The 26520-nt window shown below is 58.9% G+C and overlaps 1 protein-coding gene across 1 annotated transcript; it reads left to right on the top strand.

Moving 5' to 3' along the window:
- Positions 1–1587: 1587 nt before the first annotated feature.
- Positions 1588–23833, top strand: TEAD3 (TEA domain transcription factor 3). Its single transcript, XM_033080458.1, has 14 exons — positions 1588–1639; positions 12716–12969; positions 15733–15797; positions 17472–17534; positions 17666–17728; positions 20256–20267; positions 20604–20741; positions 20952–20995; positions 21084–21145; positions 21951–22084; positions 22183–22356; positions 22542–22682; positions 22857–23009; positions 23477–23833. The coding sequence occupies exons 2-14, from the start codon at positions 12834–12836 to the stop codon at positions 23588–23590; spliced, it is 1299 nt and encodes a 432-aa protein (XP_032936349.1). The 5' UTR covers positions 1588–1639; positions 12716–12833; the 3' UTR covers positions 23591–23833.
- The last annotated feature ends 2687 nt before the right edge of the window (positions 23834–26520 follow it).

The raw sequence follows: 26520 nt of genomic DNA, 5'->3' as shown, positions 1-26520 counted from the left end.
CTGCTCAGTTTTACATGTGTTCCTAAACATTTCTGGATCAGGGTTTTTATTCATGGGCTAATGCACACTTGTTTGCTCATGCCTTACTCAGCCTAAACTCCTATTGAACTCAATTAAGGCTGTCATCTCCAGGAGCACTCAATGTCATTTTTGCCCAAGTAAGGGATGAGTAACGCGGCTCTGAACAGCCCTTGGAGAATAGCAGCCATTTTGTTGCAGTTTTTGGTCCAGATTTCTTACAAGTTAGCAGCAGGCCAAGGGTGAAAGAATGCGATATGGCTTTATGAATCACACACAATTGCTGAATGCGCTGGATGCTTCAGAGCCTGTCACTTCACGGACTGAAGCATTGGCTGTCTTGTCCCAAAACACTTGAATACAACCAAGCTCATGATGAAAATTAGAAAAATATGTTTCTAGAAGGAATGGGATGCAAAGAACATCCCTTCTCCAAGCGGGGTGCCAGGAGGATTCCTCACCCTGATTTCTCTCTGGAGGGTTTGGGTACCTTGGCACAGGCCTGCAGTGTGTGCTGGCCCAGTGGCCAGGGGGACTGGGGGTTTTGTCCCTTTTGGAGCTGCAGTTCCTGATGGTCAGGCTGGGCTGTGGCCAGGGACTTGTATGTGATGTTCTTGCTGTGCCTTAGCATGTTACGACCCCTCAGCTCACTCAGAGGAAGTGAGCACGGCCTGGATCCTGGCTGAATTCCCTCGAGAAACCCCAACAGCGTGGGCTGAAATCCCCATCCTGGGCACCATGGGGTGGTGGCTGGGAGGAACAGGGAATCTGCAGATTGATGGGCTGCAGGGCACTGAGTGTGTTTGAGTGTGTGAAGATGAGAGAAATGAAGGTGTTTGGAAGGGGATGAAGATGTTGGGATGGGAAGGAAGAGGAGGATGAGGGTGTGTGGCAGGGCATTACAGTGTGCAGAGGACAATGAAAACGTGTGGAAGGGGATGGAGGTGAGCACAGGGAGGACGGTGAGAGAAGGGGGTGGAAATGAAGAGAGGGAAAAGGTGAGCACAGAGCTGATGCAGATGTGCAGAAAGGGATGAAGGTGTGCACGGGTGACCCTGGCTGGCTGTGGAAGGGACAGGACAAGACAAGCAGCACTTTCATTGCCTGGCCCAAGGCCGCACCCCAGGGCCGCATCCCGGGAATGCCGGAGGGAGAAGGAGGAAGAGGAGAAAGGTGAGGAAGGCTCATAGAGGGCGCTCCCATAGCCCGGCCCGGGCCGAGCCCAACTCTAGGGCTGCCCTTTCCCAAAAAAAAAAACCAAAAAACCCTCCTTGTGCAAGGGAAGTCCGGCGTGCCCGCTGCCCCGACGGGGAGGTCGGGAGGGTCGGGCGGGAGGAAGGGCCGGGAAGAGGAGGAGGAGGAGGAGGAGGAGAAGGAGGTTAGGGGAGGAGGAGGAGGCCCGGCCCGGCCCCGCCGCCTCCTGATTGACTCCCAACTTTCCGCTCCTCCCTCGCATAAACTTTCCCGTCCCTGCGCCTGGCTCCGTGCGCGGACCCGGGAGCCCGCCGCGCTCCCCGCATTCCTGCCGCCCGCCCCGGCCCGGCCCGGCCCCGGCCCCGCTCCGGCCCCGGCCCCGCTCCCGGCACCGCGGCCGGCCCAGCCCCTCCGGAGCACGGAGCAGGTAAGGAGCGCTCGCCGGGAAGAGACTCCCAACCCCCCTTCCTCCGCCTCCTCCTCCTGCAGCCCCTCCTTCCTCCCGGCCCGCAGCCCTCCGCCTGCCCCGAGCCCCGGCGGATGGCGGGGGGCGGCGGGGTCGCACCAGCCCTGCTCGCCCCCCAGCCCGGCAGCTCGGTGCTTCCCCTCGGGGTGTGTGCTGGGGGGGCACAGCCGCGCTGTTTTCACTCCCCCCGCCGTGTCCCCGGGCTCCCGCCCCGTCGGGGCTGCGCTGCCCCCGCTCCGGTCCCCGCCGAGTCCCCCGCGGGCGCATCCCCGGGGTGACAAAGGGGCCTTGTGCCCGCACGTCGGGAGCGTTCGGGGCGGGCTCCGGGCGTTGCGGACGGGGATTGCCCGCCCCGGCCGGAGCCCCCCGGGGGAGCGGCGCGGGAGGGTCCCGGGCGAGGTGCGGGGTCACCCGCGTGTCACGCTACATGTGTGTCACACGCATGGAGGGGATGACCACGCACTGACTGTATGCTAAACACTTTGTGCCTCGTCATAGGGGTGCTTTGCTAACAAGGCGGCAATTAGATGTATAATTTTCGGCAGTGTGTCATCTTTATTATTATTATTATTTTATTTTTACACCCTCCTTGGGTTTGGTGTTGTTTTTTTCCCCCTTAACCCCCTTGGAAGGAAAATACGGCCAAGCCCTCGCAGAGCCACCCGCCTCCAACCCCCTGAAACCACTCAGGCCCTACACAACGCATTTGGCCTCTACTGACTGAAAAAAAATCCAGTTTGGGGAGAAACCAGCTGGAAATTCTACCAGTGGCCCAGCTGGTGTGGTGGGCACTGTGCAGCTGCTCACTGCTGTTGGGTGCTTGGCATGGGGTGGCAGGGGGAAAGGTGAAGGCAGAGGTTTTGGGGGGTTTTGGTGCTTTGCAGGGAGCCGGGACAAGCCGGGCTGGGCGATGGTCCCATCAGAGAAGCGATAATCTCCTGTGTCAGGCACGCCGGGGTATTTTGGGCTCCGGCATCCTCTCTCCCCTCCTATCGCTTTACCCCGCGCGGGTACGTGCGTGTCGTGAGTCAGGGCATTGGCAGTGCCCAGCCACCCTGGGGGGCCCTGCCAGCCAGGCTGCCAACCTCCCCCCGGTGCTGGAGCGCTCGTGATGCTGAGTGGAGAATTGGGGTTTGCCAGGCTGATGTGCCACCCCATGCACCCGCTGGTGCTGGGGCCTCTGTGGCTTCACAGCCCACACCCCTCGGGGGTCATTTCCCCCAATAATGGGAGGAAGATGAAATGGAAGGTCCCCAAAGTGGGCAAGGGATGAGGGCTCACCAAGGTCACTCGGTGGTGAAGCCAGGAGAGAAATGGGTAGGGGGTGCTGGGACACTAGTGACAGGGCCAGTGATGGTCACTGTGGCAGTGCCCCAGCACTTCCCCACCAGAGAGGATGAGCATGACTGTCCCATGGGGGCAAGGCACTGGATTTGGCCCTGTTTGGGTGTTAGAGGGTCAGCATTCCCATGGGAAGAGGCTGCAGATGGCCGTGGGGTGAGCAGCTCCTCCTCACAGCTGGGTTACACAGGGGGTCACTGCCATCCCCAGGGACCTCGAGCACTCAGCTATCTCCTCACCATGGGCATGTGGCTGGCACCACAATGAATTTTCTGACAGGAATAACCCTTTGAAAGCAGCGGGTCCAGCCACCTTCTATAAGTGGTGCCCAGGTGTTTCAAGCCTGAGGTGACTGCAGCATTGGGGTGCAGCTCAGAGCAGGGGGATGTTTCAACCAGGGCATTTTGGACAGCAGAAACCTCCCACAGTTGTCCCACATCTAAAATCCCTTTCCTGCAAAGCAGAATCCTCCAGCTCCATCAATAACAGGGACTTGCATCCATTTGCCATGGCATGCGGTGGCTGTTTATCATGATATCAGAAACAGCATCTCCTTTTAATCACCATTTAATCCCCATCTTGCCACCACCAAGTGGGTTGGGAGGCGAGTCCCGGTGGCCCTGGCACTGTGCCGAAGGAAGGAGCCTTTTCCTGGCGGTGTGTGAGCAGGTCATGGCACTGAGGAGGTGGGGGTGGCAGTGGTAATCAGCTATAATTAATGTATTAAAAAGCAAGTAACCGCGCAGCTCCCATCAAACACACAGAGAGCACGAGGCTGGTGGCAGGTGAGCTCGGTGGTGAGACTGGGTGCAGGCACGCAGCAGCCAGAAAAGGCATAAATGGACAATTTTGGGCTGTTGGTGGGGTGGGAAATGTATTTTCCTCTGTTAATGCCTCTTCTTGTGTCTGTTGGAGTGGAAAATGGAGGGGAAGAGGGGAGAAGGGGCAGCAAAGCCCTAACCGGGGTGCTGCTGGGATTTATGTGACAAGAGCCATCCTGAGGCTCTTCGTGAGCTTGGAGTCTCTCCATCCATCACTGAAGTGGATGGATGCTTTCCATAAATGTCTCATCTTTAAGAGCTTCCCTCTGTCATTAAATCCTTGATGGCTATGGCGAGGGGCTGGCGAGGCAGCCACTGTGTTTACATCACCTTGAGCGCTGTTGGTGGATGGGATATGACCAACTACCATCGATTTTGGGAACTTCCCTCCACGGGGGATTTGCCGAGCATCAGGCCGTGGTCTGACCTTCTCAGCTGTTTGTCCAAGGTGTTATTTGGGGTGGGGGCCAGGCCGGGAGCCGCGGTGGCCAAGCCCAGGCACCTGCGTGTTGTGGTTGGGGCAGACACCTGAAGCGCATGGGCGTTCGCTGTTGCCACCGTCACGTGGCAACTTATGAAATGTTTTTTTGGAGGGAGGGAGGGAGGCAGAGAGGGTAATGATGGGGTGAGCCGGCGGGGCCATGCCCCGCACCAGCCTGCAGCGGGCACGGGCAGGAGCGGCCCCACCGCGCGATAACGCACGTCCGGATCCCGCTGCGGGTCTGGACATGCTGCTGCAGATCCCGCTGCTTCGGTGTTCCCCGCTGTGAAATGGGAGCCAGGGGCCCCGGGAACACCTCCTGGTGCTGCTGGTCAGCCACTGGCCTGGCCTGGCGGTGGGAGCAGGAGGTCATGCAGTGCCGGTGTCATTTGGGGCTCGCCGTGCTGTTCGTGGCAGGGTTTCCTGATGAGCCCTTTGGAGGTGACAGGCCGTGAACCCCATGGTCTCATTCTTGGGGTTGGCAGATGGTGGCCTTGTGGTGACACGTAGAGCTCTACGCTGGTGCAGCTGTACCTGTGGGCAAAGGATTTGGGGAAACACTGACGGCACGAGGCACATCCCATCCTGGCAGCACAAATCCCGACGGAACTCGTCCCCTCATCCTGTCCCAAACAGATGTGATGCTCCAGTGCCCCCAGCGTCCCCCATTATGCTTCCATGAGATAACAGCAGTGCCCAAACCCAGCGTGCCGACCTCCCAGCGGGGCACTGGGTGTGTCACAGCCTGTGCTGGGTCTCTGCTCTATAACGCCAGAGCTCAGCCTCGGGGACACTCCTGCGAGGCACAGAGGTGACTGTGGGGCTGCCCTGCTCCCGGGTGGCAGGCGAGGTGTGAGTGATGGAGGAGGCTGCTCGGTCCCCTTCCCCCTTGGCTGCCGCGGATCGGGACGGACCCGGAGCGTGTGCTGGCAGAGCTCCCCGGGCTGCGGGGGGTGGCCGGGGAGGGGACAGCAGGGCTGCAGCTAATTTTAGGAGGTGGGCAGAGCCTCAGGGGAAGCAGCCGGCTGGAGGGAGGTGTCGCACTCGCACCGCGGTGCCCACGAGCATCGGGAGTGAGCATTGGGCGACCGTGGCTCTGAAGATGCTGCCGTGGGCTGCCAAGGGGGCCCTGCGCTGGCAGCCCAGCTTTGTGCTCTGAGCAAAAGCCGTGCCCCCGCGGATGCCCGGCTGCTGGAGGGGCGGTGGGTCCGGGCAGACACACAGGGCAAATTCCCCGGTTCGCATTATCCGGGAGGCGGGCGAGCCCCGCGCCGCTCCGTGCCTCAGTTTCGCCGGGACCGTCTCGCCAGCGCTCCCCCGGCGGAGTGCGGTGGAGGCAGGAAGGCTGGCCGGGCTCGGGGATCCTCGCCTGTGAGCGCCAAGCCTTATTATTTCCCCACAACTGTCTCCTCCTCGCTCCTCGTAAAATTAGATCCAGCTGTTCACAATAGCCACTAACTTCTCTCCGGAAGATGTTCAAAGTTTACAGACGCGGAGCGGCGCGGGTGCGTGGAGGATGGGCTGCCGTTCCCATGCCAGCTCCTCGCCGCCCGCCCTTCCCCCAGAGGCAGCCAGCTCCTGCCTCCCCCCCGCCGGCTTAGGCAATTCGGGTTTAGGAAGAAGCACACCCGCACGCAGGCATGCGAGCTCCCGACCCAACCGAGCGTCGGGTTTTTATTAGCAGGGAGATCTGGGCGCTTCGCAGTCCGGGAGAGAAGGTCTGGTCCAAGACTCTGCTTTTCCCTGCCCGGCTTTGTGCCCGCGCGCTTGGTGGATGAGTTGGGCAGGGTTCTGCTTTTCGTGCTTGCCAGCACCTGTGCCCAGCTATGGCATGAGTTCAGGCTCCAGATCTTGCATGGGGTGGCTGCTGTGTCCCCTCGCAGCCTTGCCTGGGTGGCACTGCAGAGTTGTCAGGGTCCAGCTGCAGTGTTTGGACATCAGTGTGCTGGGCAGGGGTCTAACACACTGTACTGGGCTCTCTGGCACTCTTGGGCTCCTCACTGGAGCTCCTTCTTTTACCAAGAACACTGCCTTCATGTATTTTTAGCAATTTTCCTCCCCAAGGATTCCAGAGCAATTTTTCAATCAGCGGGAGCTGGAGTCGCTGTGCCCGTCTCCAGCTCTGGGCTCGGGCAGTGGCAGGAGATGCTGGGAGAAGGCGATGAGCTGCCACGGGCTCCCAGCACGCTCCTGGCATGCACAGGGATTTGCTCGCTGGGACTGTCTGGGATGGTGGCAGTAAAACGGTGCTAGATCAAAATATCCCTTCCTGGGAATAAGTCACTGATGGGGTGTGTGCAGGGCAGCCTGTACCTGCTATTGCAGCTCCTGCAGGACCTCAGCTGGGCACTGAGCTCGTTCTGAGCTCGTTGCAGGAGGGCAGGGAAGCGTGTCCCCCTCACAGGGGTGACAGTGGCCAGGTGACAGTGCTGGGTCACATTCTGTGCCAGACTGGCAGCCAGGAACACCTCGGTGTCTTGGCTGGGGTGGTAATGCCTGACAGCCGCTCTGCCCGCTGTCTCAGGAGCCGATTTCCCCAGTGAGCTCTCACAGCCGCCGTCCCAGGGTTTCTCTGGTTGGGAGCTGTGAGTGTGGCAGTCAGTGCTAGCCCTGGGCTCCAGCGGGTGCAGTGGGCACAGCTGCTGCCTGGGCAGGCTTGGGTTTCACGGGGGCGGAGGCGGCTGGGGGCAGGTGTGAAATTCATTGCAGCCTTCCTCCTCCTTCTCCTCCTCCTCCTTTGCCTGGTAGGGTTCCCTAGGAGATGTTTTCCCTAGCCCTGCTGCAGTGGCATAAAATGGGGTCAGCAGCACTTGGAGCTCTTTGTGGAGGTATTTTTCCTCCTAGGAGCAGGACAGAGGGCTGGTGGGTCTCTGGGATGCCTGGCTGGCCCCAATGGTCGGACACTGTCCCACTGCAGGCACAGAACTGCCTGACCCAGGCTTCCCTGGTCCTCCCCCTGACACCAGAGACACTTGGCTTCCCCTTGGGACAAGCTGGGAGGACTCAGGTTTTGTTGGTCACTCTGAGCTCATCTACAGGGGATGTTGAGGAGGAGACATCCTGGGTTGGATATATTTTGGCAAATTCAGCAGTTCCCAGTGGGTGCTGTGTCCAGCACTGGCTGTGCCATGGGCCACCGCCACTGGAGGTGTCACAGGACAACATGGGGGTGGCCCATCCCCAGCAGGCAACTCCAACCCTGTTGTTTCCATCCAGCTCGTTTCATAACACAGAGAGCAATTAATGTTCTAAAAGCTTTCTATTTATGCGCTGCTGGGTGAAACGCCCCGTCCTGGCTGGGCAGGGCAGCGTAATTGGGCCAGGGAGGCACGCCGGGTTACAGTGTCCGTCTGTCCTCTGCCCTCGGGTCCTGAGCCTGAAGACTCGAGCAAAACCGGCTCAGGTCCTCCAGAAGCCGAAACCTGGCAGTGCTAGGGCTGGGGAAGAGGAGGGATGGAGGGGTTGGTTTGGATGCCCGTGATTCTGCCCTTTGGAGGGAGCTGTGCCCTGGGTTTGTCTCATCGCCTTCCTTCTCTCTGCCTCAAATATTTTGGGAGCAAGTCGCTCACATTTTCTCTTTGTTCATCCACAGCCCCCTGGGATGAGGGGTCTGAGCATCCCTCGACCTTGCACAGCTGAGCGAGGACCAGCTACATCCCTGCCAGCTGGAGGCTTTGCTGGGAGCTGGGGGATCCTTTGGCTGTTGGGGTCCAGCTGGAGCTGGGGGGCACGGGGAGCCTGGGGCAGCCCTGGCAGTTCTTCAGACCCTGGTGGGATGCTGCCACGTGGCTTCCTGCGGTTTCCTCACTCCGATTGCTTCCTGAGCCGCCCGCCAAGCCGGAAGGGACAGGAAGTGATAGAGGGGAGGAAATTAGTTGGGCTGTCTCACGGGGAGCTGGCCTGGTGCACTGGGGGCTCTGCCACCGTCTGGGTCCCCTCACTGTGCCAGGGGACCCTTCAGAGAGGACACAAGATGCAAACCTGGGTGGGAGAGAGCAGGGTGGCCACCCTTCCCTCCAGGAGCCAGGGAATCCCTCCCGGCAGCCTGAGAGCTGTTTGGAAGAGGAGTGCAATGTAAACAAACCTCCTTTCGCCGCCCTCCTGCCATGCCGCGTCTTGCTCAGCCGCTGCTGCCCGCCTCGGTGAGCTCTGGCTGTCCCTGGGACAGCCCTGGGACAGCCAGGATGGTGTTTCCATCCCACTGTGGGAATGGGGCACGGTGTTCCCAGAGGGTCCCTGGGCAAGGTGCCAGGGGTACGGGGCTCGTGTGAAGGGCTGCAGGGTCATCCTTGGCAGAGCCAAGAGCATCCCGCTCTGTGCACTGCAGTGGGCATGGCAACATCGTCTCTGGTGTGTTGTGGTTTTGCTGGTGTCCCCCAGGAGCTCTGCAGCTTTTGGGTTTCCTTTGAGGGGCTCTGAGAGCTGGTGGCCGTGTGACTGTGTGGGCAGCATTCCTCTGGGCCGTGTCACCAGGTGGGGAGAGGCAGGAGCAGGGACACAGCCCCCAGCCAGCACTCCCCTGCCTGAAGTGAGGGGCACGTTAGCAACATCCTGTGCCTGCCTACAAATCACTGCCAGTATCAGGGCCCCAGCTGTGCTTTCACTGAGCCCCAATGTGCCAGGACACGCAGGAGCTGGGGTGCCCTAGGGCCTCACTTTGAGCTCTCACAGAGCAGTCCCTGGCAGGGGCTGCACGCTCAGCACTCGGGAGGATGGGGGCTCGTGTCCCCCTCCCCTCTGGAGCGTGGGTGCCATCAGTCACAGTGATGGCAAGGGGTGATAGCAGCCTCGTGTTCCCCCACAGGGCTGGCGCAGGCGGCACTGAGCCGGTGCGAGGCTGAGCTGCTCTGTGCTGATCCTGCCCGGGCTTGTCTTGAACTTTTATCCTTTTGCCGTGGGGTCTGGGTGCAGGGGGGAGGGAGAAGGGCTGGATTGCCCTAGGCCCCCTACATGGGGAGGTGGGATGGAGCCAGGATGCAGCTGGACCCCCCCCCCTCGAGTTTGCAGGGTTCTTTGCCTCCGCAGTGTCCCCAGCACCTGTGTAGAGTCTTTTTGTCCCAATGTCCCCAGCCCGTGGTGGGGAACCCCAGGTCAGAAGAGTCCTTGGGGCTGCTCTGCCCCACGCCTTGTCCCTCTAGGTGATGCCAGCTGGGGACATGCTGTGCTGCAATCCCCCTTGTGAAGCCAGTGCTGGTGACCATGCCCTCCAGTCCAGGCGGTTTGAGGAGGTGCTGTGACAACAGCCACCACCCCTGTCCCAGTTTGGACAGGACACGAGTTTGGGGTAGTGCGAGGGCTGCTGGGGCTGTGCCTCATGGTGCACCAGGTGGGATGATACTTTTGGGGCTGAGCATGCTGGGGAACAGGAATATGTTGTCCCCCAGCTCAGCAGCATGGGACAAGGATGAGGGCTGGGTACATGGGGCATTGTGGGGTGACGGGCACCTCTGTCCCTGTGCTCCCAGCCCCATGTGCCACCTTGCACGTCCCTGACCCGATCCTATCACAGCTGGTTGTGCTGGATCCAGCAGCACCTTCCTCCTGCCTTTGGACACTCACAGGGTGCCCAGTGACTTTTCTGACTGCAAACACTGCCTCCAAAGTATTTCCTTCCCTCCCCTGCCACAAAACACCCATCTCTCAGGCACCCTTCCCTCTTTGCATCCTTGGCTTTGGCAGGGTTTAACGAGGTTTCCTGTAGCTTTAGCAGGGTCCCCAGCCCCAAGCAGCTGTCCCAACAGGGCAGCTGTCTGCAGCCCCCCTGCCTGCCCAAGCCCCAGGTTTCCCTCCCGTCCCCCACACGAGCTGCTGGGACCGAGCTCTGGGAACCGTGGGAACACTGTCCCGCTCTCCTGGGCAGCCTTGACCTCTCAGGGAGATAAGGGCTGCCCTGGAGGCATCCTCCCCTGCCTGCTGTGGGCACCGTGCCCACTGAGGGGACCTCACAAGGGTGCAGCCCCCCCCATCACCCTCTAAAGCTGGAGTGCGTGCCCCCCACAAATTCAGGGTGTGAGTGAGCTGGAAGTGGGGACACCCTCCTGGCCTGGGTGTGAGTGACCATCCCTGCTCATGGTGAGCATCCTCAGAGCATCCCCCGGGGATGTGGGATCCCCAAAGCCTGCAGAGATGCCTGTGCTGTGGGAGGGGTGGTCTTCCATCCCTGCTCCCTGGGGAGCAGCTGGGAGGCAGCAGCCGGTGACATATTTTCCAGCAGGTCCGGTCCCTTCCCTGCCCGGAGCAGGTCTGGCCGCGGTCTCCGCAGGCCGTCCAGCCGTGCCGGTTCTCTAATTGCTGCTGTTGTTGGTGTTTTGTAAGGGCAGGGTGGAGCGGCACTGGCCGTGCCTTGCGTCAGCGCGGTGCATGCACCCTCCCTCCAGGAAATCCAATGTCTTTGCTGGGCCAAAAGCAGGTTCGGTGGAGGAGGAGAAGGAGGAGGAGCTGCTTCCTCGCACCTTGGCCGGGGCCCCAGCATCACCCTCCCTCTTCTCCCAGCTTCCCTGAAAAGGCTGGGCTGGGATTTCCCTGCTGGAGGGGGAGTGGGGAGGGAGGGGGCTGGGGACCTCCAGGGGAGGGGGACACGTGTGTCACCGGCAGGCTGTGGGGTCAGCTGTCACCCTGGCTGTGCAGGCAGTGCCTGGCACGGTCACCCAGGGCACTGGGCACGCTGCCTGCAGTGGTGCAGCCAGCCCTGTGGTTTTGCTCTCAGCCCTATAGCTTTTCCCTTGGTCCCCAAAACACCCATCAGGTGGGGAGGGCAGGGGGTCTGGTGGGTCCCTGTAAAGTCACCCTCTGACACCAGCTCTTGGGGGTTTCCCCTGTTAGGGTGAACTGATGGCAGCCCTGTGGTGCTGTGGGGCCCTGGGCTGGCACCAGGCTGCAGGGTCCCTGACCACTGAGGTATTGTGAGACTGGGGGCTCCTGAGCTGAGTGCTGAGGGCTCTGGGGCTGCTGTGGGGTCTGAGACCATTGGGGGCTGCAGGGTCTTGGGCTGCTGCAGAAGCTGAGGAGTCTCAGGTTCCCCCATGTCTGGTCTGCCAGGGGCTCGGGCTGCTGTGAAGCAGCCAGGGTTCAGCACCAAGGCAGTTGCACCCCGTGTAGGTGCCCCACTGGGACAGAGCCCTGATGAGGTCTTTCCCCATATGCCACCCTCACCATCCCTGTGCACTGCCTGCTCCTGGTGCTCCCCTGCCCTCCCATCCCCACCACCCTGCCAGGCTTGGAGCCTGCATCCCTGCCAGGGGCTGTGGCACGGAGCCCCCTGGCACAGCCGGGGTGCTGCAGGCCCTGGGGTGCCGCTGGCCCGTCCGGCACCGCTGCCGCCATCCCTCCCTTGGCCGGCTGGCTCGATCCTACAATCCAGTTCTCCTTATTTGGCCACAGTGCTCAGCAAGAGGGGGAGCGGCGGCGGGGGGGACGCGGGCAGGGATGGGCGGCGGGACCGGAGGGGCTGACATCACATCGCGACGAGGGAGAGAGGGCTGGGGGGGCTAAGTTTCTTTTTTTATAAAAGAAAAAAAAAAAAAAAAAAAAAAGGCAGCAAGGCCTCGCAGCGCACTTGAGCCAGCGGGCTCAGCAGTTCCTTTAAAAGGAGATGTCTGTGCTGGAGACCTTTGTACACTCCCAGCCCGTCCGGGAAGCGCGGCGGCGCAGGAGACACCTCTCCGCTCCCACCGCCGGCAGCTGCCGCCAAACATGTTATTGCAAAACACTGAAACGCTGCTCCGGGAGCTGGGCAAGAGGAGGAGGAAGAGCAGCAGGGTTGAAGGCTCCCCAGCATCACCCACCAGCTGGGGAGGGCCCAGGGCCCCAGCTGAGCATCCTCAGGGTGGGGGGGCCTCTCCTGGTACCAGGGGAAGGGCTGCTGGACGGCTCTGGCCACCTGGTTCCCATTAGTGGGGTCTGGCTTGGGGCTGCTCAGCATCTCCCTTCAAATCCCAACTCTGCCTTTGCCAGGCATGGTGGAGCCGGGATTTTGGGGCCTAGGGGTGTTTTTTGGGCCAGCTTTCCCAAAGAAACTGCTGTTTGGCAGTGGGTACTGGTGTAGGGTCAGGGTTCACAGGCTGCTGCCACCCTGTCTCGAGGTGTCAGCCATAAACACCGTGCCCAAGTTCCTTGTATGGGTAATACAGTAGCTGGGGCAGTTTCTTTTCCAAACTTTATTTGGGTGGATCCTGGGTGGTCACTGCTGACTTGGATTTGGGGGTACTCATAAGAAATCATATTCTGCCCCCAAAGAAAGCTTGTTTGTGTGTCTGATGCCCTACAATGAGCTGCTGGTCTGGGTGCAAGTGAGAACAGGCCAAAGGCCAGGAGCAGACCTGGCACCATGCTGTCACTGCACCCCATGCCCAGCAAGGGTTCCTGGGTCTGACAGGTGTCCCCGTGTCCCAGCAGGTTGTCGTGTATCCGTGGGGGCTCAGGGTCGGAGCCCAGAGCAGCCAGCACCATAGCGTCCAACAGCTGGAACGCCAGCGGCAGCCCTGGGGAGGGGCGGGAAGATGGCCAGGACGGCATGGACAAGAGTCTGGACAATGATGCCGAGGGTGTGTGGAGTCCAGACATCGAGCAGAGCTTCCAGGAGGCGCTGGCGATCTACCCACCCTGCGGCCGGAGGAAAATCATCCTCTCAGATGAGGGCAAGATGTACGGTGAGTGCCGGGGGCAGGAGGGAGGCACCCGCCAAAGGCACAGGGTGGCCAGGGCTGAACTGAAACCTCCTGCCCTAAACCCACGCTGGGACATCGCCCTTGAGCATCCCCCAACCCCGAAAGCAGCTGGCTGGGGTTCATCCTGGAGCTGGGCTGGGGAGGTGGCAGTGACCTGTATCCCCTCCCTCTGCACTGGCTCTCCCTCCCGCTCCCTCCCTCTCTCGGCCCTGCCGGACTGACTGGTTTGGTGAAGCCGTGGGGCAGGGAGCGGGCGCGGGACTGCGGGGCCAGGGCAGCCCCAGCCCTCCTGCTCCCGTGTGCCTCCGCAGCCCTCCCCAAACCTTCCCCAACCGGACCTGGTGGCCAGAGCGCCCTGTGGCAAGGGTCACTCACCCACCCTCAGCCACTCGCACCCAGCTCAGTTTTTGGTGACTTCACTGGTGGCAGCAGAGCTGGTCAGCCCCACTGGGGTGATGATTTTGGAGGTGTCAGCCTCGTTTTTGGTATTTCCCCCAAACTCCCTGTCCTTGCCAAGGTAGTGACTGATTCCTCCTGCCCTGCACATCCCATGATGTCACCCCCAAGGGCCAGTGACCTCAGAGTCAGGAACAGGCTGCCCTATTACCAGGGCTGGCATCTCTGTCCCCCACCTCCAAAATACACCTGCCCAGGATGCTGCTGTCATAGCAATGGTTCCCCCAGCGCCACTAGAGAGGGGCAAAAGGGACAAGCCTTTCTGGAGAGCACTATGCCACTGTCCCCACACCTGTGACAGCTACCTGTGCCAGCCCATTGCCAGGGCCCCCAACCCACGGCATGGGGGCTGCTGGAGGAGTGGGGTGAGGGGGAGGTGGGGAGCACAGGGCTTCCCAAGCGTATGCATTTTTTGGATTTCTCCGGGAATAGCTGAAGTGCCGCCGGGAGCCTGGCCCTTCGAAGCACGCCCCAACCGGTTTTTCCAGCCTTTCAGAGACATCTGGCAGCTGCTTAAAGAGGCAGCAGCCCCTGCTGGCCTTTCATCTCCCCCCACCTTCCCCAGCACCTCCCCAGTGGGACCCCCAGGACCCCCTGGCTGGCATTACTGAGTATACCAGGGGCACTGGCAGCACAGACAACGCCAGCATTCAGTATAATGGTGTGCCAGTGCTCTGCCCTCCTTCACCACCCCTCTTTTTGGGGGTTCCATGGGTGCCCACGGCCGTGCCAGCCCCTGCCACAGCCGTGCCAGCGCTGTGGAGGTGGCAAAGCAAGGTGGGAGCTGGGGAGCCAGGACCCAGCACGGGCACACTGGGCCTTGCTGCACTCGGCTGCTGGATGGGTTATTTTTAACCCAGCCTGTCCAACTGGTTCACGTGGTGGTGTCAGGGGAGAGGAATTTGGGGAATGTGGTAATTTGGAGGAGGACGTGCCCTCTCAGAGGGAATGGCACGGTCCAGATGAATCACAGGGAAAGGGACAAGGGACAGGGCACGTGGGCACGGGGGTGGCTGTGAGGGTGCAGCCTTGGGCATGGTGTGAGGCAGGATGGGTGCAGGAGATGCTGGGCACTAGAGCTGGCACTGGCTCACCAAGTCCAGGAAAGCACTACATTTCTTTCCTGTATTTTTACCCCATATTTCTTTCCCATGGGCAGGGTACAGGGTGCAGAGGATGAGATTCAGGAGCAGGGTGTTCAAAGGGGGATTTTTGAAGGTGTACCCCCAAACTGGGCTCAGCAGCAGGGTTCCTCCTGCCAGCACCCTGCTGTGGGTGTCATCTCACCTGGGCTTACAGGACACCCTGTAAGACCTGGCCCCTGCTAGGTGCTAATGAGGGAACCAGCCAGCCTGGAGGGTGGGAACTGAGCCTCAGGGTGACACCAGGGTGCCACGCCGGCTGTGCAAGGGGTACCCCCATTGTCACCCACCCACCAGCTCCTGCCTGGCGTGGGCACCCCAAGGGGCAGCTGTCTCTGCGTGGCACCTGGCGCTGTCTGTCCCCATGTGTGTGTCCCCCAGGAGGGCCCAGTTGCTGTAGGGCTGGGAGGGGGCCAATCGGGGTGGAAGAGGAGGGGGGGGTGCATATATATATATATATATTTATTTTTTTTTTTTAAGGATTTTTTTATTCTTTTAAAGCCGAAACCCGCTCCAAGGGCATTTCGACAAGTTCCAACCGCGACCATCTGGTCCATTAAAATAAATCTGGCGTGCCTGGCTGCCCCCGTGCGCGGGGGGCGGCGGGGGCCGGGGGGGCCGGGGCCGGGAGAAGAAAGCTCCCAGCTGCTCTGACGTTTGAACGTAGATTGGCCACAGCTGGCCCCTGAAATGTGGCGCAAAAGCAACTTCTGCTTCGAATTAGACCAGGACGTTGGGAAATACTGGTGGAAAGGCCAGCACGGCTTGTGAACGAGAAGCGGGGTGCCGGGGTGGGGGGCAGTACCCGGGACCCCCGCGGGCACGGCTGCCCGGGGTGGGTTCGCTGGTTCTGCTGGGGGGCTCTGGCTGGGTTGGGTTTTGAGGGGTCTGTGCTTTGAGGCAGGGCTGTGGCGGGGGTCCCTGGTGGCTGTCACCTCGCTCTGAGCCGCGGGGTGACGCAGCGAGCGGGGGCAGGGGGGGTGCCCTGCCCTGGCCACCCCCGTGTCCCCGAGGTCGCCACGACACTGTCGCGACAGCGCCACCTCCTGGCAGCGCCTCCCTCGCCAGCCCGGGGGGGTTTGGGCATTTTGGGGTTTGGGGCTGGTGCCCCTCGTGTGCCGGGGCTGACGCCAGGCTCTGCCCGCAGGTCGTAACGAGCTGATCGCCCGCTACATCAAGCTGCGAACGGGGAAGACACGGACGAGGAAGCAGGTGAGGCGTTGCTCTGCCTTTTCTCCTGGGGTGGGCTCGGGGCGGGGTGGGAGGCGGTGCCAGGTAAGGGCAGCGGGTGTCCGGCTGCATCGCTCTGTGTCCCCTCCTCAAGCCGCTGCTGCTGCCAGCAGGTCCCCCATCTGCGAGGAGCTTTGCCTGTGAGCACAAAACCCCTGGGGTTTCCTCTGTCGCAGGATGTCTGGACACTGGGGATGTGGGGGCAGGCAGCACCCAGGTCACCCACTTGTGGGTGGCAGGAACCCTCAGGCTCTCTCTGGGCAATATGTGTGTGTCTGTCTGTGCCTGCATGGGTCTCTGCTGTGCCTTCTGGGTCTGGGGACTGTTCCTACCTCTGTATTGCCAGGCTTTATGCCACTCGTGCCACGTGCCACAGCAAAGGCACTGCAAACCCCCTGGGCTCAGAGCGAGGCATCCCCATCCCAGGCAGGCATCCAGGGCTGTGAAGCTGTGGTGCTGGTCCTGGTGGGGCTGGAGGTACCACAGAGCCCTTGCCCTGCTCTCACTGCCCTGCCTGGTTGGATGCTGGGGCAGGCAGGGATGCAGGCAGAGCACAGGCAGGAATGGAGCACGCAGAGCACTGCAAGCTTCACCAAACCTGTCTGAGGAGTGGGCTGCTGCAGCCCTCCATGGGATGTGTCCCTTTCTCATGTGGCTCTGCGTTCCCCTTGTGGTGGCCCCCAGCTGGGAGCCAGGCCACCCATCCCAGCAGAGCTCATGGCCTTGGATGGTTGGGAGCATCTCCCACCATTGGGAGATGGTTGGGTTTGGGACACTTATTCTGGGACTGTCCTGTGCCACAAGTCCCCACAAGAGAGACGCTGGTCCCCAGACACTGCTGAGGTCATTCCTCCAGGACTTACACTAAAAGCAGAGGGACCAGGATCTGGCCAGTTTTTGTGTTCAGACCAGTGCCAAGCAGTTCTTCATTTCTGGCTTAAAGATTTAACTGGGCTCCCCCTCCATGGGGGAAGGATGCAGTGCTCTGGGGGACTCGGGAAAGGCATGGGAGGGAGCAGCCATGGCACTGACACCTCTGTGCAGTCATCTCCTGGACAGCCTGGTGTCTTGTCTTGGACAGCCTGTCACTAGTGGGAGCAGGTTCTTGCCAACATCAGCCCTGAAGCCCTCTGGGTGCGTGGATGGCCCCACAGCCATACTGTGCTTTTACTGCCTGGATATCAGCCCCTTTTCTTTAGATCTTGCTCTTACAGGGGCCTGGACACAAAACCACAACCTTTCTCACCCTTCCCACATGCAAAACCAGCAGGAGCTCTGGGGCAGTGTGCCAGTCCCCTCTGGGCCCACAGGCCCCACCGAGTAACCCGGGCACCTCAAACCTGCCAGGCTGTGTTGTCAGCTTCTGGTGCTCACAGGGGCTGGCAGGGTCTGTCTGTCTGTCTGTCCCCACGAGGTGCAACAGCTTTACACCAAGGAGCTTCACCCCAGCCTGGGGTGGGCACAAACCAGCATCAACCAGCACCCCACAACTTTCCTTCCTCCAGCTTTTGGCGGGTGCAGGAATCTCCAGGAGCAGCCCAAGCGCTGCCCCGTGTCTGCGCACTCCCTCCCCCGGGGACAGCCTCCCGCCCTGCAGGGGGAACGTATCTTCACGCTCTCTGTGTTTTCCTTTCTGAACGGCGTGGCGGGCGCTAGGTGTCCAGCCACATACAGGTTCTAGCTCGGAAGAAGGTGCGGGAGTACCAGGTTGGCATCAAGGTACGTTGGCGCCCTTGCCCAGGTGTCCGCGGCGGTGTCTCTGTGAGCATGGGCAGCCCCTCTCCTTCCTCCTCCTTTCCTCTGGTTGACGGCTCTGCTGTTCCCCCTCTCCTTCTGCTCTCTCTCTGCAGGTCTCTAGCCACTTGCAGGTTCTTGCCCGACGGAAATCTCGTGAGATTCAGTCCAAGCTGAAGGTACGCCCTGCCTCGCCTGGCCCCCGCCTGCTGACGACTAACGCACTCGGCTCTGCGGTGTGCTGCTTGCTTTCCTGTTTTACCTCGCTTTTTTTTGGTGTTTTTTTTTCTTCCCCCTCACTTGGCTCCTTGGATCAGATGGTTTTTACAGGCATCGTTTTGGGATGCCCAGAGAGAAGTGCAAGGAGAGGCAGCAGAGCTCTTCTCTGTCCTCCAGGAGGGTGAATGTGGGTGCTAAATCCCCTCTTTGCATCCAGGCAAGGACTCTGCCATGGAGACATGTGGGTTTAAACCCTTCTCTGGTGATGCATGAGGGCTGCCCCCTCTTTTGGGCCATCAGGGGTTCTCCCACAAGGAGAAGGGCCCTCCAGGGCAGCCAGTGAGGCAAAGTGAGGTTCAAGCAAGGTGTGCAAAGGCCCCCTCCCCTCCAGAGCTGAGACCTGACCCAGCTCAGAGCAGGTGCTGGTGCAGTGTGGGCAGATGCAGGGGGGCTCCAAGGGTCCCTGCAGGCTGCCAGCCCAGTGGCTTGTGATGCACCAGGGTGTGAGCACAGCCCAGGGGCACCACAGCGGTGTGAGAGGCAGCAGGTCCAGCTGGGGCCATGCTGCTGGGGACAGGGCACAGTGCCAGGAGCCAAGGGAGCCAAGTGAGGAAAAAAAATGGATCATTCTCTCTCTCTTTTCTGGTTGGCTTTTCTTTTCTTCCTTCCTTCTTTCCTTCCTCCTAACTGGAGCCCAACTAACCTTTCCATAACTGTTCCCACCAAACTTTTTGGTGGCATTGGGGAGGGTCATGATGGGAGGACATGGGCAGGGCTGGGGGCATCACCAACGGACCATGCCCTGCTTGGGTTGGACCCCCATGATGTGAGGTGGGGGACAGAGAGGTCCCCACTGCACAACACCCACTGGGGTGTCCCACTGGGGACAGCCAGTTCCTGCCATGTACTTCAGTTAATCTCTGCACCATCACACAGGGAACATCTCCCTGGGAGCTCCAGGGGTGATTTGCTGCCTTGCTGTGTGAGTGGGAGCCCAGAAAATCTTCCAGCCTGCTGACCTTGAGGTTCCTAAAGCATCACCAGCTCTCCCTGTCCTGGGAGCACTGAGACTGGCAGTGGAGGCCACTGTCAAGAGTTGGCAGGCAGGGGCACTCTCAGAGCAGGAGCATTTTCATCCTCAAAGCTTTAACAAACTCCAGCTCATGGTGCCTGGGAGCCCACCAGGATCTGCCCCCCAAAGTCCTTCAGCAGGGACCCCAGTGCCCCATGAGCAGGATGCCAGGAGGGCTCCCACAGCCAGGGTTTGTTGTGCTAGGAGAAGCCAGGAGAAAGAACCTGAAACTTATTTTGGGATGCTCCTTTGGACTTGTATGTCTTAAACCCAGTCTCCAGCCCCAAGAGGGGCAGTCAGGGAAGTGAGGGGTGGAAGCAGGGTCAACAGCAGCAGAAGCCTAAATAAAATAAAATATAAAATAAATCTTTTCTTGTCACAAGGCACAGTGCAAAGGGGAGTTGGAGGCAGGAGTGACCCCAGGGGTCCATGGCTGTGCTCTCCATCCCCAGCCATGCTGCCTGCAGGATTCTGGCATGGAGCAGCCAGGCCAGACCTCCCCCTGAACAATATTGGAGGATACAGATCATCCCAGCCCTCTGGCCTCCCCCAGCACTGTCCTGTGGGATGAAAACCCTTCCATGAGCAGTGTGTTTTTTTGAGCTGCAGTCAGAGCAGTGTCTGTTTTTGAGCTGCAGTCATGTGCGTGTTCGTGCTCCTGGCATGTGGCTGCACGCCCGCCCTCCTGCCCTGCCCCAGGTGGAAATAAATGAAGCATTGATCCCTGGGGAAGGTTCAGAGGGAAAGCAGAGGGTGTGCACTGGGACCAGCATGAACGTGTCCTAGCGATGCAAGTGGAGGAGCGGCCCTGGAGCTCCTGCCCAGCAGTGCTGTGACCTTTGGAGCAAAAGGAAAAACAATTGGTCTGCTCTGCCAGGGAACAGGGGGGCTGTGCTCGGGGTTTTCCTTGCAGTGCCTAAGGGGGAGTTGGTGCCCCCATCCCTGGGCAGCTTTTCCTCTCAGTGCCCCAGCCACAAGCACTGAGGAGGCTATAGAGGATATTAAAAAGCCAAGAACAGAGGATATTAAAAAGCCAAGGAAGGCACAGGCCTGGCTCACCACAGTGACCTCTTAAAAAAATGAGTGGGGGGCTTTGGCATCCCATTCCTGGTGGGATTAAGCCTGGGCATTGATGGCCACCATGTGCATCCCCAGGACTGGCCAGGGCAAGAGTTTCACTTGCCACGTTGGGCTGTGGTGATGAGCCAGGGTGGGGATACCCAGCTGTGCTGGTTCCAGCTGGGGTGGAGTTAATTCTCTTCACAGCAATTCACAGCCACCCCATCCTGTGCTGGGGACAAAATTAACGCTGCCCCAGCTGACACCAGCACCGGCTTAGTGGAGGTGTACAGAATACCCAAAGGCTCCCTCTGTGACACTCTCTAACATTTTTTTTTCCTTTCTTTTACCGACAGGCCATGAACTTGGTAAGTTGAGCTTGAGTCTGAAATTCTTTTTGTTCCGCATTGCATCATGCCCTCTCCAGTGGAGGGGCTAAAACCCCTTCTCATCCCCAAGGCGGGAGGGCCACCAGCAGCAGTGGGAGGGGGCATTTTCCAGACCCATCAGCTTTTGCCCAGAGGATATTGGCAAGCTTCAAATGCTAATTAACATTTGAGAGGGGGTGGGGGGATCCCTCTGCACGGGTTCCTTGCTGGGATTGCTTGCTGGCTTTGCAAAACCCATCAGGCACGCTCGGATTGAGGGAGCTCAGTCTGCCCCTGTAACCCCTGCTTTCCTCCTGTCCCCCCTCTTCCCCTCAGGACCAGGTCTCGAAGGATAAGGCTCTGCAGAGCATGGCTTCCATGTCCTCGGCGCAGATTGTGTCGGCCAGCGTCCTGCAGAACAAGCTCAGCCCCCCCCCTCCTCTTCCTCAGGCTGTCTTCTCTGCTGCCCCCAGGGTGAGGACAGCCCCACACCCCCCTCATGGGGACACCCCGGGGTGGTGGGGACACCATGAGTCACACACACGGGGCAGGGGGATGCTCAGCAGCCATTCTCAGCCCTGGTGGCAATGCAGGGCTCCCTGCTGTTTGCAGCAGGTGAGGAGGGAAATGTTGGGAGTGGGGAGTGTCAGAAGCCACTGACTCTTCCCTGTGCTGTTTTCCCAGTTTTGGAGTGGGCCTATCCCAGGACAGCCTGGACCCTCTCAGGAGTAAGTACAGACCCCTCCAAACCCAGCACCAGCAGGACCCCACCTTGGCAAGGGGCTTGGTAACCTGATGATGCTTTTTCCTTTCCAGCATTAAACCGTTTGCACAACCAGCTTACCCCATCCAGCCACCCATGCCTCCATCATTAGCCAGTAAGTCATGTCCTTACCCCCTTGGAGGGAACCCAGTGTCCCTGCCGGGTCATATTTGTCCTCTGTCCCCTCCCATGCACAGTGCCACCCCCCTGTGTCTCCTCCCCAACTCTACTGGGGGAAAAGCCTGGGTTTAAATCCAGAAGTACTTCACAGTGAGCATGTGCTGCTCCAGTCCATTTCCACCCAGTACATCTCATATTTCCCCCCCAGAACATCCCATGTTTCCCCCCCAGAACATCCCATATTTCCCCCCAGAGCATCCCATGTTTCCCCCCCAAAACATCCCATATTTCCCCCCAGAATATCCCATGTTTTCCACCCAGAACATCCTGTGTTTCATCCCGGAACATCCCATGTTTTCCACCCAGAACATCCCATATTTCTCCCCCAGAACATCCCATGTTTCCCCCCCAGAACATCCCATATTTCTCCCCCAGAACATCCCATGTTTCCCCCCCAGAACATCCCATATTTCCCCCCAAGAACATCCCATGTTTTCCACCCAGAACATCCTGTGTTTTCTCCCCAGAGCATCTTATGTTTGCCTCCCCAGAACATCCCATGTTTTACCCCAGAACATCCCATGTTTTCCCCCCAGAACATCCCATGTTTTCTCCCCAGAACATCCCATGTTTCTCCCCCAGAACATCCCATGTTTTACCCCAGAACATCCCATGTTTTAGCCACGCTGTGCTGCGCAATACAGGAGGCTGTGGGATGCAGTGGGGACAGCAGCATTGCAGGGGGGGCTCACCCCAGTTCCTGGCTGTCCCTCCACCCCCCTGTCACTGTCCCTGCCCAGGTTACGAGCCCCTGGCTCCGCTCCCGCCAGCTGCCTCGGCCGTGCCGGTCTGGCAGGACCGCACCATCGCCTCCGCCAAGCTGCGGCTCCTCGAGTACTCCGCCTTCATGGAGGTGCCCCGGGATGCCGAAACGGTAACGGTCCCCCCCGTGAGCCCATCCATCCCCGGGCCTGGTGGCACCTCCCTCTTGCCTGACCTGTCCTGCTGCTGTCCCCACCCCGCTCCCTACAGTACAGCAAACACCTCTTCGTGCACATCGGCCAGACGAACCCCTCGTACAGCGACCCGCTGCTGGAGGCCGTGGACATCCGCCAGATCTACGACAAGTTTCCTGAGAAGAAAGGTGGCCTCAAGGAGCTCTATGAGCGTGGGCCCCAGAACTCCTTCTTTCTCGTCAAGTTTTGGGTATGCTGCTGGGAGGGTTTGGGTGGGGAGGGTCATCCTCGAGCTACAGGCTCGTTGTGGGTTGGGCACTCTGCTGGCAGAGTAGGAGCATCCTGGGCAGCTCTGATAGTTGGTGTCCCTTGTCCCCATCGAGGGCTGGGTGTGGTGGTGCCTCATGGGACCCTCTCCCCCTCTCCTCTCTCCAGGCGGATCTGAACAGCACGATCCAGGATGGGCCAGGGACCTTCTATGGTGTCAGCAGCCAGTACAGCAGTGCAGAGAACATGACCATCACAGTCTCCACCAAGGTGTGCTCCTTTGGGAAACAGGTCGTGGAGAAGGTGGAGGTGAGTTCCATGCCCCACTGCATCGGGAAGGGCTTGGATTGGTCCAGGGATGTCCCAGAGCTGGGTGTAGGACACATGGGTGTCTGCTGTGTTTATGGGTGGAGTGAACATTGCCACGTCCCAGTTGGCCACCACCACCATGGGACAGCTGCTCACCCTGGCTGTCCCCTGCAGACGGAGTATGCACGGCTGGAGAACGGCCGGTTCGTCTACCGCATCCACCGGTCTCCCATGTGCGAGTACATGATCAACTTCATCCACAAACTCAAGCACCTCCCAGAGAAGTACATGATGAACAGTGTCCTGGAGAATTTCACCATCCTGCAGGTACCTCCCCTCCTTTTCCAGGGGGTGTGTCCCACTTGCAGTGACCTTGCTGACCCCACATACACCAGGCTGTGCCTGGACAAGTCTACCAGATAATGGGGAACAAAATTTTCATGGTGCAGTTAAATTGGATGTGCCTGGATTTGACTGTTTGACTTCACCAAATAATCTGTAGCAGTTTCTGGTGGTGCAAATGCAGTGGCTGGGCCTGAGCCAATACAAACTCCCCCAAACAAATTTTTGGTGGTGCAGTTCAGGCTGTTCCTGAGCCTGTGCAACGCCCCCAAAACCAGGTAGTAAATCTAAATCTAAATTGGCTGTGCTGCTGCCTGTTATGTCCCCACAAATAATGGGTAGCAAATCTTTTCATGGTGCAAAGTGGCTGTGCCTGAGCCCATGCACTCCACCAGATAACAGCACCTTCCCATGGGCACAGCACTCCCCTAACTCACTCTGCTCTGCTGCAGGTTGTGACGAACAGGGATACCCAGGAAACCTTGCTCTGCATTGCCTTCGTTTTTGAGGTCTCCACCAGCGAGCACGGCGCCCAGCACCACGTGTACAAGTTGGTCAAGGACTAGGGGCCCTTGGGGACAGGCAGGGGCACAAGGGGTGTGCAGGAGGGGAGGGGGCTGTGCAGGAAAGCCACTCGTGCCTGTTGCCTTGTGAGAAGTCATTTGAAGACAGGAGGAGAAGGAGGAGAAAGAAAAACGATAGCCAAAAAAGACTGACTTGTGATCGCAGATGTTTTCTACTTAGGAACAGTTTCTTTTTTTTTTTTTAATAAATAAATAAAACTACCAAAAAAAAAAAAAAAGAATGGGAAAGGAAGCGTAGGGAGAAAGGAAACCCACATCCGGCACTGGAGAGGGAGAGACCAGCCCTCGGTGTTGCTGATGAGGGCCAGGATCCCATCGTGCCACCAGCAGCAGCAGAGAGACGTCAGAGCAGAGAACGACCCCTCCTTTCACCCCCAGCCTCGCCCAGAAGCAGCCCCGGTGCTGAGTGGAGAGGAGTGAGTGCTGGTGCTCAGGAGGATGCAGCGCTGTGCCAGGTGTGAATCTGACTGGCACGGCAGTGACAGTGGCACTGGCACCGTGTGGCACAGCCCAGGGGATGTGGGGTGCATGGGCAGGGCAGGGCAGGGCAGGGTGGAGGAGGGGGACACTGCCACCTCCCCAGGGATGCTCCTCCTTGCCCAGGTGGGGCACTGGGAACCAGTGGCAGTGAAGGCATCAGGGCATTGACAATGCAAACCATGGGGTTTAATGGCTCCTTTTTTTTTTTCTTTTTTTTTTCCTTTTTTTTTTAAATGAAAGTGCTTTTTAATACTTTTTAAAAAGACACCATGCATGTAATCAGGCTGATGGTCCTCTGCAGGTGCCCAGGTGCTCCCCTCCCACAGGACATGTCTTGTTTAGGGAAAGGTTTGGGATGTCTCCATCTCTGGCTGGGTTTTGTGGGCGATCCCCTGAGCTCTGTGTGTACTTTCAGGAATTGCACTTGGGGGTGGCCCAGGCTCAGTGTCCCCACTGTGGTCACTTACTGAGGAGTCATGAGTAGAGAGCAGTGAGGGCAGATTTGCCTGATTTATTTTGCATATGTACATTTTCCTTGTTTCGTTTTTTTTTTGTTGTTGTTGTTCCTTCACCTTTTTTTGCCTTTTTTCTGCGGTGACTGTTCCAAACTGCTCCGTCCGCTCTCCTGCGTCCTGTGGGAAGTGGCCAGGGAGGTGACTTGTGCAGGGAAAATCATATTGAGCAATGCAGGGCCAAGCTGTCAGTGGGCAGAGTTTGGGACAGAGAGGACAGAGACAGAGGGGGGATGGAGAACAGGAGGGGTGCCAGGATAAGGGACTGGGTCAGCTTGGAGGTGTTTTTGTGGCTGCAGCCCAAAGTAAGCCAAGGCAGAGTGCCCAGTCCTGAGGCTGCAACTGCAAGGGCAGAGTCTGGGGAAACCCCAGGGTGCAGGAGGGTCACAGAGGGACAGAGGTGGTGAGGAGCAGGGTGGCAGGGGGACAGAGAGCCCGAGGTGGCCAGTGGTGGATGGGTTTTCAGGTTGGCAGGGGAGTGAAGGCAGTGGGAAGGATGGCAGGAGTGTTTTGAGGGGCACTGAAGCCTCTTAAGGAGTGAGACAGAGCAGGTTTAGGCTCAGTGCTGCCAGTGCAAGGAGCAGGAACAGCCCCAGAGCTCAGGAAAGTGCCTTAGCTGCCACTTTGATGCCACGTGTCCTGTGAGGCATGGGGACTTCGACCTCTTGCTGCTGGGAAAAGCCACCCATCCCTGTGGGATGGGGCAGAGCCACCCCAGCCCTGTGCGAGGCCGAGGGCTCAGTGGTGGGACTGGGCTGAGGTGGCTGCTGTGAGCAGGGCAGACGGAGCAGCGGGGAAAAGAGGGAGAAATCCAAGGCCAGGCACTGGCAAACCATGCCAGAGCTGTGCTGGGGCTCTCTGGCCAAGTTCTCATATGTAGCATGTTTGTTTGTTGTTTTGTAGGTTTTTGGGTTTTTTTGTTTTGGTTTTTTTTCCCTTCTGTTTCACTCACTGATCTAAAACTCTGGGAATAAAAACTCCAAACTCCCCCACCATAGAACACAGGCGTGCCCCACTCCCAGCCCCGATGGGGGACGAAGCTCTTCGTTAACTGGACCGGTTTGTGCCTCCATCCCTCCCTCCCTCCTGCCTGCACCGAGCCCAGGGCTCACACTGCACCCCACGCACACAGACTGGTGCCCCCAGCAGCCCTGGCTGGGGTTTAGTCATGATCCCAGAGACACTTTCTCAACTCCCCCCAGCCCCTCCGTTCTCCTCCAGTGTATTTATGAATTTCACATGAAGTACTGTTTTATTTTTTTAAAGACTTTGTAAAGCTTACCAGGGTTACAATCACCATTTTTAGAGCTGCGTCAGTCCACAATGTTAAAAATCCATTTTTTTATGTATTATATTTTTTGTGTATTTTTTTTAATCCAGCTGTGATGGGTTGTATCATATATTTGTTGTGTTTACTGTATCTGTCCAACTTCAAAGAGAGGAGACTGTGGAGCTCCGAGAAAACTACGGTCTGCTGAAAAAAAAAAAAAAAACATTAAAATTATTTGTTCATGGGTTGGCTCAAGCAGTTCTGAAATTCTTATTTTATTTCTTGGGATTTTCTTCAACATGAAGAAAATGAGAGCTGTGTAACCGTGTAACCCTTTGGCTGGGTAACGCTTTTGCTGGGACCTCAGTTCTGGGTACCAGGATGCCGCATCCAATTCTGGGTACCAGGATGCCGCATCCAATTCGGGGTACCAGGATGCCGGATCCAATTCTGGGTACCAGGATGCTGCATCCAATTCGGGGTACCAGGATGTCGCATCCAATTCTGGGTACCAGGATGCCGCATCCAGCTGTGTTTTGCTCTAGTTTGCATCACTGCTGCAGGGTTTGCTTGGGAAAGGTTGGGCTGGCCACGGTAGATGCCTCCCTGTGTTTCCCCGCACATTGCTGTGTTCAGCAACACACCTTTTG

This window comes from Catharus ustulatus, chromosome 25 (assembly GCF_009819885.2).
Source record: "Catharus ustulatus isolate bCatUst1 chromosome 25, bCatUst1.pri.v2, whole genome shotgun sequence".
NCBI classification, from domain to species: domain Eukaryota; kingdom Metazoa; phylum Chordata; class Aves; order Passeriformes; family Turdidae; genus Catharus; species Catharus ustulatus.
The sequence above is the reverse complement of the archived record's forward strand: the minus strand, read 5'-3'. Positions and strand labels throughout refer to the sequence as shown.

Bases quoted from the DNA above. Each gene is read 5' to 3' on its own strand.
- TEAD3 (XM_033080458.1), top strand. From the start codon at position 12,834: ATGGACAAGAGTCTGGACAATGATGCCGAGGGTGTGTGGAGTCCAGAC. The intron at 20,996-21,083 runs GTAAGTACAGAC...TTTCCTTTCCAG, and splicing joins CAGCCTGGACCCTCTCAGGA to CATTAAACCGTTTGCACAAC. The intron at 22,357-22,541 runs GTATGCTGCTGG...TCCTCTCTCCAG, and splicing joins TCTTTCTCGTCAAGTTTTGG to GCGGATCTGAACAGCACGAT.